The sequence below is a fragment of the Sus scrofa genome, chromosome 2 (genome assembly GCF_000003025.6).
Source record: "Sus scrofa isolate TJ Tabasco breed Duroc chromosome 2, Sscrofa11.1, whole genome shotgun sequence".
Classification (NCBI taxonomy): domain Eukaryota; kingdom Metazoa; phylum Chordata; class Mammalia; order Artiodactyla; family Suidae; genus Sus; species Sus scrofa.
In genome coordinates this window covers 70,357,742-70,377,315 of record NC_010444.4, presented here as the reverse complement: position 1 = coordinate 70,377,315, position 19,574 = coordinate 70,357,742, and the positions used below count along the sequence as shown (strand labels likewise).

The following is a 19,574-nucleotide window of genomic DNA, read 5'->3' as shown; positions in this document are numbered from 1 at the left end:
AGCTGAAATTAAAAGTTCACCAGAAGGAACAATTAGCAGAATACAGGAGGCAGAATGAATAAGTGAGGTGGAAGGCAGACTGACAGAAATCATTAACATGGGATTAATAAAAATGAATGAAAAGAAATGAGGACAGTCTAAGAGAACTCTGAGATAATGTTAAACACACCAACATCTGTGTTACAGGGGTGCCAGAAGGAGGAGAGAGAGACAAAGGGCCAGAGAAAATATCTGAAGAGTTATTAATAGCCAAAAACTTCCCTAACATAGGAAAGGAATCACTAACTCAAGTCCAGGAAGCAATAATGAATACCGTATAGAATAAACCCAAGAAAGAACACCCCAAGACAAATACTAATCTAGCTGACCAAAATTAAAGACAGAGAAAATACTGAAAGCAACTAGGGAAAAGCAACAAATTACATACAAGGGAACCCCAATAAGGTTTTCAGCAGGCCAGAAGGCAGTGGCATGATATACTTAAAACAATGAAAGGAAAAACCCTACAATCAAGCACACCCTACTTAGGAAGGCTCTCATTCAGATTTGAAAAAGAAATCAAAAGCTTTACAAATAAGCAAAGTTAGGAGAATTCAGCACCATTAAACCAGCTACACGACAAATACTAAAGGAACTTCCCTAAGTGTAAAAGAAAAGGCCACAACTAGAAACAAGAAAATTACAAAAGGGAAGGCTCACGAGGAAAAGCAAACATATAGTAAAGGTAGGGAATCATCCACACATAAACAGGATACCAAAACAAGCAATCATAAGTAAAGAGTATGAATGTGGGATTCTGGAAATGTATTTGCAATTAAGAGACCAGCAACTCAAAACAATCTTGTGTGTGGGTGTGAATGTGTAAGATATACATAAACACACACACACACCATATATCAAAACCTCATGGCAACCGCAAACAAAAAATCTACAATAGTTACATACACAAATAGGAAAAAGCAGTCCAAACACAATACTAAAGACAGTCATCAAATTACTAGAGAAAAGAACAAGGGATGAAAAAATACCAACAAAAACAAATGCAAAACAATTAACAAAATGGCAGTTAAAAACATACATATCGATGTAAACAGACTATGTACTCTACCCAAAAGACACAGACTGGCTTAATGGATACAAAAACAAGATCCATATGCTGTCTACAAGAGAGCCACTTCAGTTCCTGGGACACATACAAACAAAGTGAGAAGATGGAAGATATTCCATGAAAATGGAAATTAAAAGAAAGCTGGAGTAGCAATACTCAAGACAAAATAGTCCGTAAAATAAAGAATGTTACAAGAGACAAAGGACATTACATAATGATCAAAGGATCAATCCAAGAAGACAGAACACTTGTAAATATATAGGCACCCAACATAGGAGCACTTCAATATATAAAGCAACTGCTAACAGCCTTAAAAGGAGAAATCAACAATAATACAATGGTGGGGGACTTAAAACCCCACTTACAGCAATAGACAAATCATCCAGACAGAAAAATCAACAAAGAAATACAGGCCTTAAATGATTCACTAGACCAGATGGACTTAATAGATATTTATAGAATGTTCCATCCAAAAGCAGTAGAATACACATTCTCCTCAAGAGCACATGGAACATTTTCTAAGATAGATCAGATTTGGGGCCACAAATCAGGCCTTAATAAATTTAACAAAATTCAAATAATAGCAAGAATCTTTTCCAAGCAAGCTATAAGACTAGAAGTCAAGAAGACAAAAACTGCAAAAAAAAACACAAACACATGGAGACTAAAAAACATGCTACTAAACAACCAATGGATCATTGAAAAAAATCAAAGAGGAAATTAAAAAATACCTAGAGAAAAATGAAAAGACACAGCAGACCAAAATCTATCAGATGAAGGAAGCAAAAGCAGTTCTAAGAAGAAAGTTTATAGCAATACAAGCCTACCTTAAGAAACAAGAATAATCTCCAACAAGCTAATTTTACACCTAAAGCAACTAGAGAAAGAGGAACAAACAAAACCCAAGTTAGCAGAAGGAAAGCTCAGAGCAGAAACAAATGAGATAGAAACAAAGAAAATAGAAAAGATCAATGAAACTAAAAGCAGGTTCTTTGAAAAGATGAACAAAATTGATGAACCCTTAGCTACACTCACCAAGAAAAAAAGGGAAAAGGGTCAAATCAATAAAATTCAGAGATGAAAGAAGTTAAAACTGACACCACAGAAATACAAAGTAGTCATAAAAGACTACTACAATCAACTATATGCCAATAAAATGGACAACCTAGAAGAAATGGACAAATTCTTAGAAAAGTACAATATTCCAAGACTAAATCAGGAAGAAACTGAAAAGATGAATGGACCAATCACAAGTACTGAAATTGAAACTGTGATTTAAAAAATTCTAACAAACAAAAGCCTAGAACCTGATAGTTTCACAGGCAAATTTCATTAAACATTTAAAGAATAACACCTATCCTCTGAAACTCTTTTCAAAAAAAAACTGCAGAAGAAGGAACATTCCCAAGCTCATCCTATGAGGCCACCATCATCCTGATACCAAAATCAAGGACACCACAAAAAAAAAATTACAGGCCAATATCACTGATGAACACAGAGGCAAAAATCCTCAACAAAATAATAGCAAACCAAATACAACAATACACTGAAAGGATCATACACCATGATCAAGTGGTATTTATCCCAGGGATGCAAGGATTCTTCAATATCCACAAAACAATAAATGTGATACACCACACTAACAAATTGAAGAATAAAAACCATACGATCAGATGCAGAGAGAGCTTTTGACAAAACCCAATATCAATTTCTGATTTAAAAAAAAAAAAAAAACCTCCAGAAAGTGGACACAGAGGGAACCTACCTCATCATCATAAAAGCCATATATGACAAACCCATGGCTAACATCATTCTCAAAGGTGAAAAGCTTAAACAATTTCCACTAAGATCAGGAAAAAGACAAGGATGTCCACTCTCAACAATGTTATTAACACAGTTTTGGAAGTCTTCGCCATGGCAATCACAGAAGAAAAAGAAAAAGAATCCAAATTGGAAAAGAAAAAGTAAAACTGTCACTGTTTGCAGATTACATGATACTGTACATAGAAAATCCCAAAGATGCTTTCAAAAAATTATTAGGGCACATTTGTGAATTCAGTAAAGTTACAGGATACCAAATTAACACACAGAAATCAACTGCATTTCTATAAACTAAAAACAAAAGATCAGAGAGAGAAATTGGGGAAACAATCCCACCTACCATTGTATCAAAAAGAAGAGAATACCTAGGAATGAACCTACCCCAGGAGGCAAATGACCTGCACTCTGAAAAGTGTAAAATGCTGTTAAAAGAAACCAAAGATGACACCAATACATGGAAAGATATACCATGCTCTTGGATTGGAAGACCCATATTGCCAAAATGACTATATTATCCAAGGCAATATATAGATCCATTTCAATCCCTATCAAATTACCAATGCCCCTTTTTACAGAAGTAAAACAAAAAAAATTAAAATTTGTATGGAAACACAAAACACCCTGAATAGTCAAAGTAATCCTGAGAAAGAAAAATGGAGCTGGAGGAATCAGACTCCCTGATTTTACACTATACTACAAAGCTATAGTCACCAAAAGAGAATGGTACTAGCACAAAAACAGAAATATAGATCTAAGGATCACTATAGAAATCCCAGAAATAAACTTGTACACCTACGGACAACTCATCTACAACAAAAAAGATAAGAATATACAATGGATAAAACAAGTCTCTTCAATAAGCGGTGCTGGGAAAATTGGACAGTTACATGCAAAACAATGAAATTAGAACACTTTCTAACACCAGACACACAAAAACAAACTCAAAATGGATTAAAGACCTAAAGGAAGACTGGATACTGTAAAACTCTCAGAGGAAAACATAGGCTGACATATATCACAGCAGTATCTTCTCAGATCCACCTCCTAGTACAAAAATAAATAAATAAATAGGTCCTAATTATACTTAAAAGCTTTTACAAAGCAAAGGAAACCCTAAGAAAACTGAAGACAACCCACAGAATGGAGAAAATATTTCCAAATGAAGCAACTGACAGAGATTAATCTCCGAAATATATAAACACCTGCAGTTCAAAATAAAAAAAAAAAACATCAAAAAATGGGCAAAAGCTCTATATAGACATTTTCCCAAAGAATACAGATGGCCAAAAAACACATGAGAAGATATTCAACGTAGCTAATTATTAGAGAAATGCAAATCAAAACTACTATGAGGTACCACCTTACAGCAGCCAGAATGACCATCATCAAAGTCTATAGACAAAAAATGCTGGAGAGGGTGTGGAGAAAAGGGAACCCTATTACACTGTTGGTGGGAATGTAAATTGGTGCAACCACTGTGGAAAACAGTATGCAGCTTCCTCAGAAAACAAAATTTAGAACTACCATATCATCCAACCATCCCACTCCTGGGGCATCTATCCAAGAAAACCATAATTTGAAAAGATACACACACCACAGTGTTCACTGCAGCAGTATTTACAATAGCTAAGACATGGAAGCAACTTTGATGTCTATCAATGGAGGGATAGATAAAAGAGATGTGATATATGTATATGTACACACATACACAATGGAATATTACCCATCCATAAAAAGAATGAAATAATGACATTAACCGCAATAAGAATGGACCTAGAGATTATGATACGAGAGAAATAAATGAGAAAAAACATAGGACATCACTTATCTGTGGACTCTAAAAAAAGGATAGAAATTTGCAGAACAGAAATAATCTCACAGACATTGAAAACAAACTTATGGTTACCAAAGGGGAGGGGTGGGGTGGAGGGATGGATTGGGGGTTTGGGATTGGCATATGCACACTGAGGTATATGGAACTGGATGGAGAGCTGGGGAGAAATCTACCCAATATTCTGTGATGATCTATATGGGAAAATAATCTGAAAAAGAATGGATGTGTATATATGTATAACTGAATCACTATGCTGTACAGCAGAAATTCTCACAACACTGCAAATCAACCATGCTCTATAAAACTTTAAAAATAAATTCGCAAAATGTCCAAAAAACAAAAAACCCTCAAAAGAATGAAACTGGACCACTATTTTCTACCACACACAAAAATCAATTCAAAATGGATTAAGACATGAACATAAGACCTGATTCCATAAGAATCCTAGAAGAAAACAGACAGCAAACTCAATCTTGGAGATGATTTTCTTTTTTGGTTTTGACACCCAAACCAAAGGCAACAAAAGCAAGAGTGAACAAAAGGTACTACATCAAACCAAAAAGCTGCTGCACTGCAAAGGAAATTATCAACGAAATGAAAAGATAACCTACTGAGTGGGAGAAAATATGTACAATCATATATCTGATAAGGAATAACTATATATATCAAATATATCAGGGAGTTCCCGTTGTTGTACAGTGGTTAATGAACCCAACTAGGAATCATGAGGTTGAGGCTTTGATCCCTGGCCTTGCTCAGTGGGTTAAGGATCCAGCATTGCCGTGGGCTGTGGTGTAGGTGGCAGACACGGCTGGGATCCTGCGTTGCTGAGACTGTGTTGTAGGCCAGTGGCTACAGCTCCGATTCGACCCCTAGCCTGGGAACCTCCATATGCCGTGGAAGCGGCCCTAGAAAAGGCAAAAAGACAAAAAAAAAAAGAATAGAAAAAAGAAATATATAAAGAACTCATACAGGGCAATGGCAGCTGTGGCAGCAGCAGCAGGGGCTGAGGGCAGTCCAGGCTTGGGGCGGATGGCAGCACTGTCTTGTGCCCGGGCCTGTGGGGAGGCCGGGAGTGGGGGATGCAGGGGACTGCGTGAACAGTTTGCAGTCTGAGGAGCTGCTGCTGGAGCCCAAGCCAGAGCCTGAGCCTGAAGAGGAGCTGCCCCAGCCCCCCGCCCCCCATGCCACAGCTCTGGGCTCTGGGCCTGGCTTGGGAGCCCCGAGCCACCAGGAGGAGGAGGAGCCGGGAATGGTGGAGGGTGGCCTGGGAGATGGCGCCATTAAGGACCCGGAGATGGAAGCCATCAAAGTTGGGGAGATGGAGAAAGAAGCTGAGAAGCTAAGGGAGCTACAGAATGAAGTAAAGTAGCAGATGAATATGAATCCACCTCCCCGCAATACTGGCCCAGGTATCGTGTCCACTGAGAAGACGGAAGCTGACACCCGCTCTATCTATGTTGGCAATGTGGACTCTGGTGCAACAGCAGAAGAGCTGGAAGCACACTTTCATGGCTGTGGTTCAGTCAACCACAATACTATACTTTGTGACAAATTTAGTGGCCATCCCAAAGGGTTTGCATATATAGAGTTCTCAGAAAAAGGGTCGGTGAGGACTTCCCTGGCCTTACACGAGTCCCTATTTAGAGGAAGACAAATCAAGGTGATCCCAAAAGGAACAAACAGACTGGGCATCAGCACGACAGACCAGGGTTTTCCACGAGCTTGATACCATGCCCAGACCACCAACTATGACAGTTCCTGCTCTCGAATCTACAGTGGTTTTAACTGCAGGCCAAGGGTCACGTCTACAGGGGCTGAGCTAGAGTGACATCATGGTATTCCCCTGACTAAAAAATAATAATAATAATAATGTGTATTAGGAGGAGAGAGAGGAAGAAAAGAGAATGGGGGGGGGATGAATTAGAAAAAAAAACCAAAACAGAAACCAGAAGATGACCTTAATGGAAAAAAATATTAAAAAAAAAAAAAAGATATACTGCAGAAAGGGGGAAAATCCCATAACTGCTGAGGAGGGACCTTCTTTGGGGAGCAGGGGAAGGCCCGGGGAGTGGGACAGGGGGCTGCTCCTGCACTCTGGGGATTCACCATGGACACATCTCAACTCTGCAAGATGCTGTTTCCCTGACTGCTTTCACCCTTGGGGGGCTGTTCAAGGGTAGGTGGGCATGGGTGGTAGGAGAGATATTTTTACCCAGGGCTCTGGAAGGACACCAAGCTGCTCTACTTGTAACTGTTATCTTCCCTCCATCTTCTCCCTAACATGGATGGACCTTAGGGTGTTATGCTAAATAAAATAAGTTAGAAAAACAAATACCATATGATCTCACCTATATATGGAATCTAAAACAAAGAAAACCCCAAGTTAAGAGATATGGAGAACAGATTGGTGGTTGCCAGGGGTGGGAGTTAAGCGGGGGGGGGGGAGTATTGAGAGATGGGAGAAGTAAGTGAAGAAAGTAAAAAATTACAAACTTTAAGTTATAAAATATATCAAGGTATATAATACACAGCATTGTGACTGCAGTTAAGAATACTGAATACTGTATTGCATACTGGCAGGTTACCAAGAGAAATCTCAAAAACTTTCATCACAAGAAAAAAACTGTAACCATGTGTGATAATGTTAGTCTAGTTCACTAAACTTATTGTAGTATTTCACAATATATATGAATATCGAATCATTACACTATACACTTTAGAGTAATAATACCTCAATAGAAATAAGTAAAATAAAATGACCAAAATATATAAATAATTAGGGAAGACATCAAAATTGCAGGAATATAGACTATTAAAACTGAAAGCTGGTGCTTTGAAGTAATCAGTAAAATTGATAAAGGTCTAGTCAAGATAACTGAGAAAGGAGGGAAGAATGAAATTACTAATATCAAGATTGAAAAGGAGTTCTCTTATGGGACATCAGGTTAAAGACCCAACATTGTCACTGCAATGGCTCAGGTTTGATCCCTGGCCTGGTAACTTCCATATGCCATGGGTGTGGCCCTCCAAAAAAGAATGAAAAGAGCATACTATGAAATAGCATTTGATAGAATCTAACATCCATTTATAATAACAGACTAGGAATAGAGGGGAACTCCTGCTCTTGAGAAAGAATATCTTCATGAAACTTGTACTCAGCATTGTACTTAATGGTGAGAAACTAGATATTTTCTTATAAGAAAAAAGGTAAGGAAATCTCCTCTCACCGTTCCTATTCAACATTGTACTGGAAGACTTAGCTAATGCAATAAAGGAAGAAAGGAAACAAAATGTATGTATGCTTATATATATATATATATATATAAAAGCAAGAAATAAAACTGTCTTTGTTGCATATAACACAATTTTCTATGTAAAACATCTGAAAGAATATGAAACACCAGAAATCACTCTAGGAATTAATAAGACAGTATAGAAAGACTGAATACAGAAGTCATCTGCTTTTTTATAGACCCACAGAAATATAGCCAACTGATCTTGGACAAAGGACTATTAGGCAATCCAATAGAGAGAAAAAAAGTCTTTTCAACAGTGCTGGTAATAGTGGATATCCACGTGCAAAAACAAACAAATGAATCTAGACACACACGTTACACAAAACTTAACTTAAATAGATCACAGCTCTAAATGTAAAATGCAAAAGTAAAAACTCCTAGAAGACAACATAGGAGAAAATCAAGGTGACCTTTTGTTTACTGACAAATTTTAAGATACAGCACCAAAAACAAGATCCAAGAAAGAAAAAAATAAGCTTCACTTCATTAAAATGAAAAGTCCTCTGTTCTACAAAAGACATTTAGTAAAAGAATGTAAAGATAGTCACAGAGTAGAAGAAAATATCTGTAGAACTCTTTAATCTCACAAATGACCGGCATCCAACGTGTCCAAAGGTCTCTTCTTAAAACAGTTAGACAAACAATTCAATTAAAAAAATGGGCAGAAGAGTTGAACACACAAGAAAATATAGATGTTAAATAAACATATGAAAAGCTCAACATCAAATACCGTTAGTAATTTGCAAATAAAACAAAAACATCACTAGACACTACAATGAGTAAAATTCAAAACACTCATAACACCAAATATTAATGAAAATGTAAAGTGACAGGAATCCTTATTCATTGGTGGCAAAAATGGAAAATGGTATGCCAGCTTTGGAAGACAGTGTCTTATACAACTAAACATACCCTTTCCATAGAATCTGGGTTCCAGATATACTCTTTGGTATTTACTGAAATGAGTCGAAAACTTGTCTTCACACAGAAATATGAAAATGAATGTTTATAGATATTTTATGCATAACTGCCTAGACTTATAGTTAAAGATATCTTTCAATATTAGAAGAGCAGAAATGAATAAACAACCTGTGGTATAGCCATGATGAAATATTGTTCAGTGATGATAAAAACATGAACTATGAAGCCATGAACAGACAAGGAAGAAACTGCTATATAATGGTTTGTTACAATTTCAAATTTACATTATTTATGGCTTAAGTGAAACTGTTTTGATCCACTGGTTTATGGCTCATGTAAAGTATTCTGGTCTAAAAGTGAATTTGTTTACTTTGCATAGGCCATGTCAGGATGGCATCAAATTTGCTCTATCAATATGAATATATGGAGGAGTGACAATCACATGATAGACATTTAAGCTTTAAATGCCAAGAATTTGTGAGGTTTGGTCTGGGCAAGGCTATTCTTTGCCAATCTGAACAACTCTCAGAAGATCATGAGACACTTGTTCTTGCTTGTGGCCAATTTACTCTCGGTGAGCAGTGGTGCTGAACCAAGCAGCAGTCTCGGAGAAAAAAAGGGACATTCATTTCTGCCTTGGTGAGCCTACTCCTCACAGGCAGTGGTACAGGCCATGTAATGATCCCTGGAATAACCACCTTTCAAGCAGCCTAGCTTGCCTGCTGACACTGGTGCCTTTGCCCAGCAGCTACATGCCCCCATCAGGGAGGGACCTAAGCTGGCATCTGATACCCAGCTTTTCACTGGAAGGACCAACTCTACCAAGAACCAATTCATATAAAGATAAAACAATTAAATTTGAACTTTCTTTCTCTCATCTTCCCATTGGGTGGAACAGTAGTATAATTAATCTACTACTGGTTTGGGTTATGTTATTTCTTTACTGGCTTATTTAGAGACATTATCCTCTTTGCTGCTGGCTTATGAAACATTATTAAAAATTATGATTCCTGCAGTGAAACTACTGGCAGAGACAATCTCAGTCTCTGAACATAATTTGCCTAAAAAAACAGGAAACTTAAAAGGCATATTTATTGCTAAGTGGAACAAGACACTCTGACCAAACTGCATACTGTATGATTCCAAGTATATGACATTCTGGGAGAGAGAAAAAACTATGAGCCAGTAAAAAAAAGATCTTTGTGGAGGATTTGGAGCTTTGAGGAAGGGGTGAATGGATAAGTGGAGCACAGGGTATTTTTAGGGAAATAAAACTATCCTATGTGATATAGAAACGATGCATAATGTCACTATACATTTGCCAGAACCTGTAGATTGTATAACACAGAATCAACTCTAATATAAACAGTAGACTTTAATGCATCTATATTGATAATCAATTATAACAAATATACCATAATATGAGATGCAAAAAAATAGTACAAAATAAGATGCAGAGGAGTCAAGTGGTAACTCTTATTTCCTGATCAATTTTTTCTGTAAACCTAGAATGTTCTTTAAAAACAAAACAAAACAAAACAAAAAAAAAACCCTGGGAGTTCCCATCGTGGCGCAGTGGAAACGAATCCAACTAGTTACCATGAGGTTGAGGGTTCGATCCCTGGCATCTCTCTGTGGGTTAAAGATCTGGCATTGCCGTGAGCTGTGGTGTAGGTTGCAGACGAGGCTCAGATCTGGCGTTGCTGTGGCTGTGGCCTAGGCCAGCAGCTGTAGCTCCAATTAGACCCCTAGCCTGGGAACCTCCATATGCTGCAGGTGTGGCCCTAAAAAGACAGAAACAAAAACCAAAAAAAAAAAAAAACCCCTGAAATCTCATTGTTTCATACCTTCTGATTTTTTTTTAATCTAGTAGTTTTTAAATCCTTTTTTAATCTTTTGCAAGCATTATTTAAAATTAACAGGAGTTCCCATTGTGGTGTAACAAGATAGGCAGCAAGATATCTTGGGAGTGATATCTTGAACGATGCATGTTCAATCCCTGGCCTGGCACCATGGGTTAATAAGGATCCAGGGTTGCAGCAGCTGTGGCTTAGGACTATAGCTCAGATGTGATCCCTGGCCTGGGAACTCCATATGCCATGGGGCAGCCAAAAAAGAAAAAGAAAAAGGTAAAATTAACATATTTTACTATGTAAAAATACCATATTTTACTATTTGTCTTTAATTTTTCTATTCTAAATTTAATTTTATTGTTTTGTTTTGTTTTTTGTCTTTTTGCCATTTCTTGGGCCGCTCCTGTGGCATATGGAGGTTCCCAGGCTAGGGGTCGAATCGAAGCTGTAGCCACTGGCCTACACCAGAGCCACAGCAATGCGGGATCCGAGCCGCGTCTGCCACCTACACCGGAATTCACAGCAACGCCGGATCCTTAACCTGCTTAGCAAGGTCAGGGATCGAACCCGCAACCTCATGGTTCTTAGTCGGATTCGTTAACCACTGAGCCATGACGGGAACTCCTAAATTTAATTTTAAATTAATTTTAACTTTTCTACATAAGAAATCATTTTAAGATTTAATTATTTAAACACTAATGGGTATAAAACTGCAAACTATAATAATCAAACAAGGACCTACTGTATAGTTCAGGGAATTATACTCAATATTTCATAATAACCTCTAAGGGAAAAGAAACTGAAAAAGAACACACATATATATGTTAAACACTGAATCACTTTGCTGTACACCTGAAACTAACACAACAGTATAAATCAACTATACTTCAATTTAAAAAATTTTAAATAAAACTGCAGATCATAAAGAGTAAAAAATTTCAAATGTCTTTTTAGTGCGGCACCGTGGCATATGGAGGTTCCCAGGCTAGGGGTCTAATTGGAGCTGTAGCTGCTGGCCTACATCACGGCCAGGCAACACCAGATCCTTAACCCTCTGAGCGAGGCCAGGGATGGAACCTGCATCCTCATGGATACTAGTCAGATTTGTTTCCGATGAGCATGACGCGAACTCCAGAAGTTTTCATTTAATCCATGAAGAATTGTACTAGGATTTTCAAAGATTTCCCTAAGTCTAAGTTTTTCCCATATCAATTAAAATAGAAATTTAATAGCTTCTTCCACTCATCAATCCAAGTAGACATTTATTTGCCTTAATAACTGTACAGCCTTTTAAATATCAAAGTTCTCTAGGGACAAGAACATACAAAAATTGCTCTAAAAATGAAAAATGTGCCTGAGAACTTAAATACACTCATCTCATAGCTTAAGATTCTGTTGCCTAAAAGGAGCAAAAATTCTGTTTGGTTCCAGGAGTTTCTTGCCTTATACACATATTTTTCAATCAATTTATATTTTCAATGCCTAAGAAATCAAAAATCTTATACACTCAAAACTTCAAACTAAGGGAAACTACAGTTAAAGGACTGACATATTCAATAGATAAAGGCATCTAAATAAAAGAAACACAAATATTCAAATCAGCTCAGATAAGCAGCCTACCTGCCCACAGTTAAGAAGGAAAAGCTACATTTAGAAAGTTAAACACATTCCCAAGCTTGGGTTTAGAAAATCCAGGTTGAGATATAACCCCTAAAATGGGTCAGTCCCTGAGGAAATGGGGATAGGGGACACCTGAGAAGTCACCAGAAAGAACTCTCCTTACATTCTCACCAGAAGGAAACTTAGGGAGATTCAGTTTAACATCAGGTTCAAAATCCCAAATTCATAAACTCTTTGCCCAGGAGATAGAACTCCTGACCACTAACTTTCAATACACAAAATACATTCTGCATGCACCTTTGTCATGCATGAAAATTTCAAACATAACATGTAAATACATCTAGGCCAAAGAAAACGTTCATTGCTGGTTCCAAGAGGGCGTGAGGAGGGGCTTTAGTTTGGAGTCACCAGCCTCAGGCCTCTACTCCTCAGTCACAATATTCTGGATCAAAACAGATAATTTAAATGCCATGAAGCCAGTTTGAAGAATCTAGCAAAATCACTCAACCCAGTGTTTATATGTAAAGAAGAAAGAAACCTGTAAGACAATTTGTTCATTAAGAAGACCCCCAGGGAGTTCCTGTAGTGGCACAGTGGAAATGAATCCGACTAGGAACCATGAGGTTGCGGGTTCGATCCCTGGCCTCACTCAGTGGGTTAAGGATCCGGCGTTGCCATGAGCTGTTGTATAGGTGAAGGGCGAGGCAGAGATCTGGCGTTGCTGTGGCTGTGGCTGGCAGCTGTAGCTCCAATTAGACCCCTAGCCTGGGAACTTCCACATGCTGTGGGTGTGGCCCTAAAAAGCAAAAAAAAATCCCCAAGAGTTCCCATTGTGGCTCAGCTGTAACGAACCTGACTAGTATCCATGAGAATTCAGGTTCAATCCCTGGCCTCACTCAGTGGGTTAAGGATCCAGCATTGTCTTGAGCTGTGGTGTAGGTCATAGACATGGCTCGGATCCCATATTGCCGAGGCTGTGGTGTAGGCCAGCAGCTGCAGCTCCAATTCGACCCCTAGCTGGGGAACTTCCATATGCCACGGGTGCGGCCCTAAAAAGACCAAAAAAAAAAGGAAACCCCCAAATATCTAGTCCTCTCAGAAAATGAAGATGTCAGGTAATTATTATTTCCCCCCAAAAAAAGAAACTGATTTGAAAACAAGTAATAATATTAACACTTCCAGATATTGCAAGTCTAAGTCCTGATACGCCAATTTAAAAGAACAGATCAAAAGAACAGACCTTGGAATATAACTACATCCATTCAGGGTAAGAAAAAGGGAGACAAAAATTTTAACAAATAGAATGTAATAATGAAATAGTTTTTCTGAAATTCACTTTTCATGCCTTTTTGTAAAAACTTTATACTGTCTTCTCAGGTCTGCTGAATAAATAACATTTAAATTTATTGAAAAACTAAGTCTCAATCTCAAGTCAATAAATCTTTTCAAAGAAACTGGGGCAGGGGGAGGGGGTATCAGGCAGTGCTAAAAAGACAGATCACCCAGGAAAGTTTCTCAAGAGTACCCAAAGGTCTTCCCATGGGATGCCTGTGACCAAGAAAGATTCTGACAGGAGAGACACAAGGATTCCGTATAACATATTCCAGGTAGTTATTCTTTGCTTTCCTCCCATGTACAACAGCCATACAAATAAGTCTTTAAAAAGAATCATCTATGGCTCTTGTGGATAAATGATAAGCAATTAAAATACTGCGTCAATTTGAAATGCACCATGGAAGAAAATAGTTAATAATAATAATACTATAAACTGGAGAGTGGGTAATGTGGGAAAGACAATTTAGGGCTGTATTGCCCGCCCCAGGAAGAGCTACGCTGGGAAGACAAGGTAGTGGATTTGAGACCCTGCCCCTCAAACATTTTAAAAAGAATAAAATGACTCCTCTAGAGAGAAAGGGGGAACCAGACACGCCACCGGTCCTCCCACACACGAACCCCCAGAGTCAGAATTGCCCTGTGACCCTTCCCATGGTCATCGCACAGTCTTGGGAGACAGAGGTTAGTAGTGAGGGGACAGGTGACCAACGGGCTCCCAGCTGCCAACCCAGCCCCCAGGCTGCGTGCCGCGCCACCAGTGGGCTCTCGTCCGCAGACTCCGGAGTTGGCTGCAAGAGGCCAGGTTCCATCAGCTCCACAGCCTCCATCTCCCAACACCCGGACTTCTCACACTCACCATTTTTTGGTTCCTGGGGTTTCAGGAGGTTCACTCTACAACTGCTGCGGCAAGTGCAGGTCACAGCAACAGAGAACGTGGCTTAGCCATCTGGCCTTTAAGGTCAGCAAGAGGTAATGCGGCCGCAGGAAAACAAGCGGCACAGAGAACGAGGTCCGTGGTCTGCGCCATCATCCGAGCAACGCTGCCACGTAAAATTGGCGACTCCCCTGATTGGACAGTTCACAGAGCCCCGCCCTCCCGCGCCTGAGTGATGGCAAGCCCAGAGGTCGCGTCTTGGAACCAAGCTCGTCGCTGCAGCGGCCCGAAATGTTCTCGCTCCATGGACACTGCATCAAACCCTATGGCTGCAAGGCCCTCACGGAACTGTGACCCTTTTTACTCACACACACGGACACGTAAAAAGTGACCTCATCATAGGTAAAATTGAGTCTGACTCCACTTAGATCTTTGACGGTTTCCAGTGGGAGACCATACATTCCTCCTTATTCCCACTCATTTGGTACTTTTCTTTTTTTGTCTTTTCGGCTTTTCTAGGGCCGCACTCGCGGCATATGGAGGTTCCCAGGCTAGGGGCCTAATCGGAGCTGTAGCTGCCGGCCTATGCCACAGCCACAGCAACGTGGGATCTGGGCTGCGTCTGCAACCTACACCACTGCTCACGGCAAGCCCGGATCCTTATCCCACTGAGCAAGGCTAGGGATTGAACCCTCAACCTCATGGTTCCTAGTTGGATTCGTCAACCACTGCGCTACAATGAGAACTCCTCATTTGATACTTTAAAAAGTCCCCAGGTCTCAGGGGCACTTGGCTGTAGTGGAAGGATGATCCCCAAAGCCCTAGGCCAGGCCCCAGGCCTCAGACTCTAGTGTGTGTGAAACACTGAAGCAGAGAAATCACTGGAAAATCTTTTCAATGGACTTCCTTAAATATTTATTTGTTGAAAGGTCAAAAGAGGTGAAACTGAAAGAACACTGCTGAATGAAAAATAATAGATGGTAAGAGTATGAAAGATAAAAAAATCAGGACAATGGTCATGAATGAAGCAGGACAGAGATAAGTTAGGAATGGGAACATCAGGCACTCACCAGGGCCCACAGGCCTTTTGAGAATCTTCATGATGGGAGTTACCATAGTGGCTCAGCCAGTTCCCAACTAGTATCCATGAGGATGCAGATTCCCTGGCCTCGCTCAGTGGCTTAGTATCCCAAGTTGCCCTGATCTGTGGTGTAGGTCACCGACAGCTTGGATCCTGTGGGGCTGTAGTGTAGGCTGGCAGCTCCAGCTCTCATTCCACCCCTACCCTGGGAACTTCCATATGCTGCAGCCCTAAAAAGAAATAAAAAAAGAATCTTCATGATGAGTCCGAGGATGTATGTGTGTGTATGTTTTCCTTTTTTTTTTTTTCTTCTTTTTAGGGTTGCACCTTTGGCATGTGGAAATTCCTGAGCTATCAGAGTTCCATCTACCATTCTATGCCATAGTCACAGCAATGCCAGATCTGAGCCACCTCTGAGACCTATTCTGCAGTCTCAGCGAAGTGAAATCCTTAACCCATTGAGCGAGGCCAGGAATCCTCATGGATACTAGTCAGGTTCTTAACATGCTGAGCCCCAATGGTAGCTCCCAAGGATGTACATTATTAATGAATCTTATCAAAAAACATCTTGCACATTTTTTCCTGAACATATTTTATGATTAAAAATTTTAAGAAGAAAATCAGTTTGGAAAAAAACATAATTTGTATATGTTTTATTTGCCCTGTAAGGTGGCAGTCTGAGTTTTCATTCATGGTTTTGGCAGCAAAAATTAGTAATGTCAACTGAAAAAAAATGCACAATCTAAAAGTTGAGAATTATGTTTTATCTGGTGGACTTTCTGAAGACTCAAGCCTGGGAGCTGTCTCTCAGATAGCTCTGAGTGACTGCTCTGAAGAGGTAAGGGAGGAGCCAGGAGAGGTAGGAGGTTTGCAGTGAAAACCAGGTAGTTAGAACATAAAAAAGTTATAGCTGATTAAAGAAAACCAATATCCCAAGTTAAGTAATTTAGTGTGGAGTTCCTCTCATGGCTCAGTGGTTAATGAATCTGACTAGCTTCCATGCGGACACAGGTTCGATCCCTGGCCTTGCTCGGTGGGTTAAGGATCTGGCATTGCCATGAGCTATTGTGTAGGTTGCAGATGAGGCTTGGATCTTGTGTTGCTGTAGTGGTGGCATAGGCCAGCAGCTACATCTCTGATTGGACCCCTAGCCTGGGAACCTCCATATGCCTCAGCTGTGGCCCTAAAAATCCAAAAAATAATAATAATAATAATTTAGTGCTTTTCTGTGTATGGGAAGATTAAGAGTCTGGGCTCCTTGAACTCATTCCTTTGATACGCACCTCAATTATCGAGGGCCAGGATCCTGCTTTTTTGCACCCTAAATCCCCTTAGGAAGCACACTTGGGGTGGCTGTTTACTGATATGGCAGGCCACATTTTTCACCCACAGTAAAAGTCACATGTTTAGAAAAAAATGGGATATGTGTGTGTGTGTATGATGGGGTCACTTTGCTGTGCAGCAGCAATTGACAGAACAGTGTAAATCAACTATAATAGAAAAAATAAAAACCTAAAAAAAATTATTTTAAAATGAAGGGTGGCGTGTATTGATATGTAAAAATCTGAGAGTTCCCGTCATGGCTTAGCAGTTAATGAACCCGACTAGTATCCATGAGGATGCAAATTCAATCCCTGGCCTTGCTCAGTGGGTAACGATCCAGTGTTGCCATGAGCTGTGGTATAGGTCACAAATGCAGCTTGGATCCAGTGTTGCTGTGGCTGTGGTATAGACAGGCATCTACAGCTCTGATTCGACCCCTAGCCTTCCATATGCTGTGATGCAGCCCTAAAAAGACAAAAAAAAAAAAAAAAAAGCCAGGAGTATTTATCAATAAAACAATTAAGCAAAGTGTATTGATAGATATATCTTCCCCCTTCTGTAACTGTGTTAGATGGGCCCCCACCCTAGGTTGGTGGGGTGACAACACACTACTGCCAGGAACTACAAGAGTTTATTACTACCATAATGGGGTGGGGGCTCGTGCAAGGGTGCACCTCTCAAGCAGGTGAGAAGTGCCTTGACAGACAAGGAAAGGAGCCTAGTCTGGCCTGAGTTTTTAATTGCTATTAGGAGGTGGACTACAGTGAGGTTTTGCACACAAAATCTTCTGGGGTTGAATCTCTTGCCAAAATCAAAGGAATGAGGATCCAGACCTTCTTGTCACCTTGTACAGATGTGGGACACCAGAGGAAAAAGACAGGACGGGGGTTTTCAAGTTGTCAGCAGTCAAACATTAAAAACTGGAGTCAGATGGAGTTCTCTTTGTGGCTCAGCAGTATCGAACCCAACTAGTATCCTTGAGGACACAGGTCAATCCCTGGCCTCGATCAGTGGGTCAAGAATCTGGCACTGCTGTCACCTGTGGTATAGGTTGCAGACACAGCTCAGATCCTGTGTTGCTGTGGCTGTGGTGTGGGCTGGCAAGCTGCAGCTCCGAATTCAACCCCTAGCCTGGGAACTTCCATATGCCATGGAAGCAGCCCTGGAAAGAAAAAAAAAATGGAGTCAGAGATTTCTGGATTCTCATCTGGCATGAAAAGAGCTTAGAAGTCATTCCTATTATCCTCACCAGAAAAAAAAAAAAAAAAGGCGAACTTAAAATGAAGGATTCAGATCTACCAAATCATGAATCACAGGGCCAACTTGGGAAGAGAGACAGAAAAACAGCAATTTTGAAATAGGTCCACAATATTCTGTTCTTAACAATGCCTGTCCTCAAAAGATTCTGTTTTACCAGTGCTTAACTGACATGGTGGGAGGGAAATGGCCAACTTGAGTCCTCTGCCTGTCTGACCTAAATTGAGGGTGAGGGGGAACTTAGAAAGACTTGTGAAGTTGATTTGTTTTTTAATTAAACTCTGACAGCAAACACATGGTGTATTTTCTGAAACCACTTCTCCAGCTCTGCAATTCCAACTGGGTTTTGTACTATGAGTGAGAAAATGTTGCCTGCTATATCAATGAACAAAGGATGTTGAAGGCATCAATTACAGCCGCCCTGACCATAATAAGCCCTGAAGGAACTCAGGATAGAAACAGGACACCTGCCCTCAAGCCAGCAGCCACTGAAGCCACCCACAAACAGTGAACCCTGAGGAGACAGGATGGGAAAACAGGATACTGGCCCCAGAGAGCTGAGATGCCTATCAAAGGAATGATTTCCATAGCCCAGTCTTTTGCATCCTCCCATACATAAATAAGTGCTAAATTCATTAAGATGCTTGGTTTTAATTACCAGTTATCTTTTGAAATTATGACTAACTGTCTTTGTTGTAAAAACTCCTATATATCCTGGCTCCTGCATTACCTCTTTGGAGCAGTCCCTTGACATGTGGAAGTTCCTGGGCCCAGGATCCAACTTGAGCCACAGGAGTAACAACACCAGACCCTTTAACCACTAGGCCACCAGGGAACTCCAATTCTCAATTTTTCGGTTGTGCTTTTTTTTTTCCAGTTAGCAGTGTCTTACAACTCAATTCAATTCTACCACTAACCAGAGATAACATCAGACTCCATAGTTTAAGGGCTCAGTTCCACGAAACTGCCCCCACATTAGATGCCAGCTGCAAATGCAAGGCCCAGGCCACACATTTTTGCATGGCCAACTACAAATTCTGAGGTTCTCTAGAACCCCTTGTGCTTTTTAATTTGATAGAATACCTATTAGAACTAAGAAAAATGCTTTACTTGTTATCAGTTAATTTTAAAAAGATATAGGTCAAGAAGAACCATATGGAAAGGGTGCACAGGGCAAAGTAGAGGATGAGGGTGGAGTGGGAAGTAGGGAGCTTCCATGCCCTCTCCTGGCATGACTGCCTCCCAGCA

General features: G+C 40.0%; 1 protein-coding gene and 1 pseudogene across 4 annotated transcripts in view; one reads left to right on the top strand and one right to left on the bottom strand.

Annotated features, from left to right (window-relative positions):
• LOC100624806 (zinc finger protein 709) overlaps positions 1-15,155 on the bottom strand; it is a 34,168-nt gene extending 19,013 nt beyond the window's left edge. For 2 of the 4 annotated variants that reach the window (XR_002341665.1, XM_021083883.1), the window contains exon 1: positions 14,648-15,155. Coding sequence is in view for 2 of the 4 variants with exons in the window: in XM_021083883.1 (XP_020939542.1) it covers positions 14,648-14,650 (3 nt within the window). In the remaining 2 variants the exon portion in view is untranslated. The remainder of the gene's footprint in view (positions 1-14,647) is intronic. The other 2 variants (XR_002341666.1, XM_021083884.1) reach the window with 1 other exon arrangement.
• On the top strand, positions 5,706-6,617 carry LOC106507290 (annotated as a pseudogene).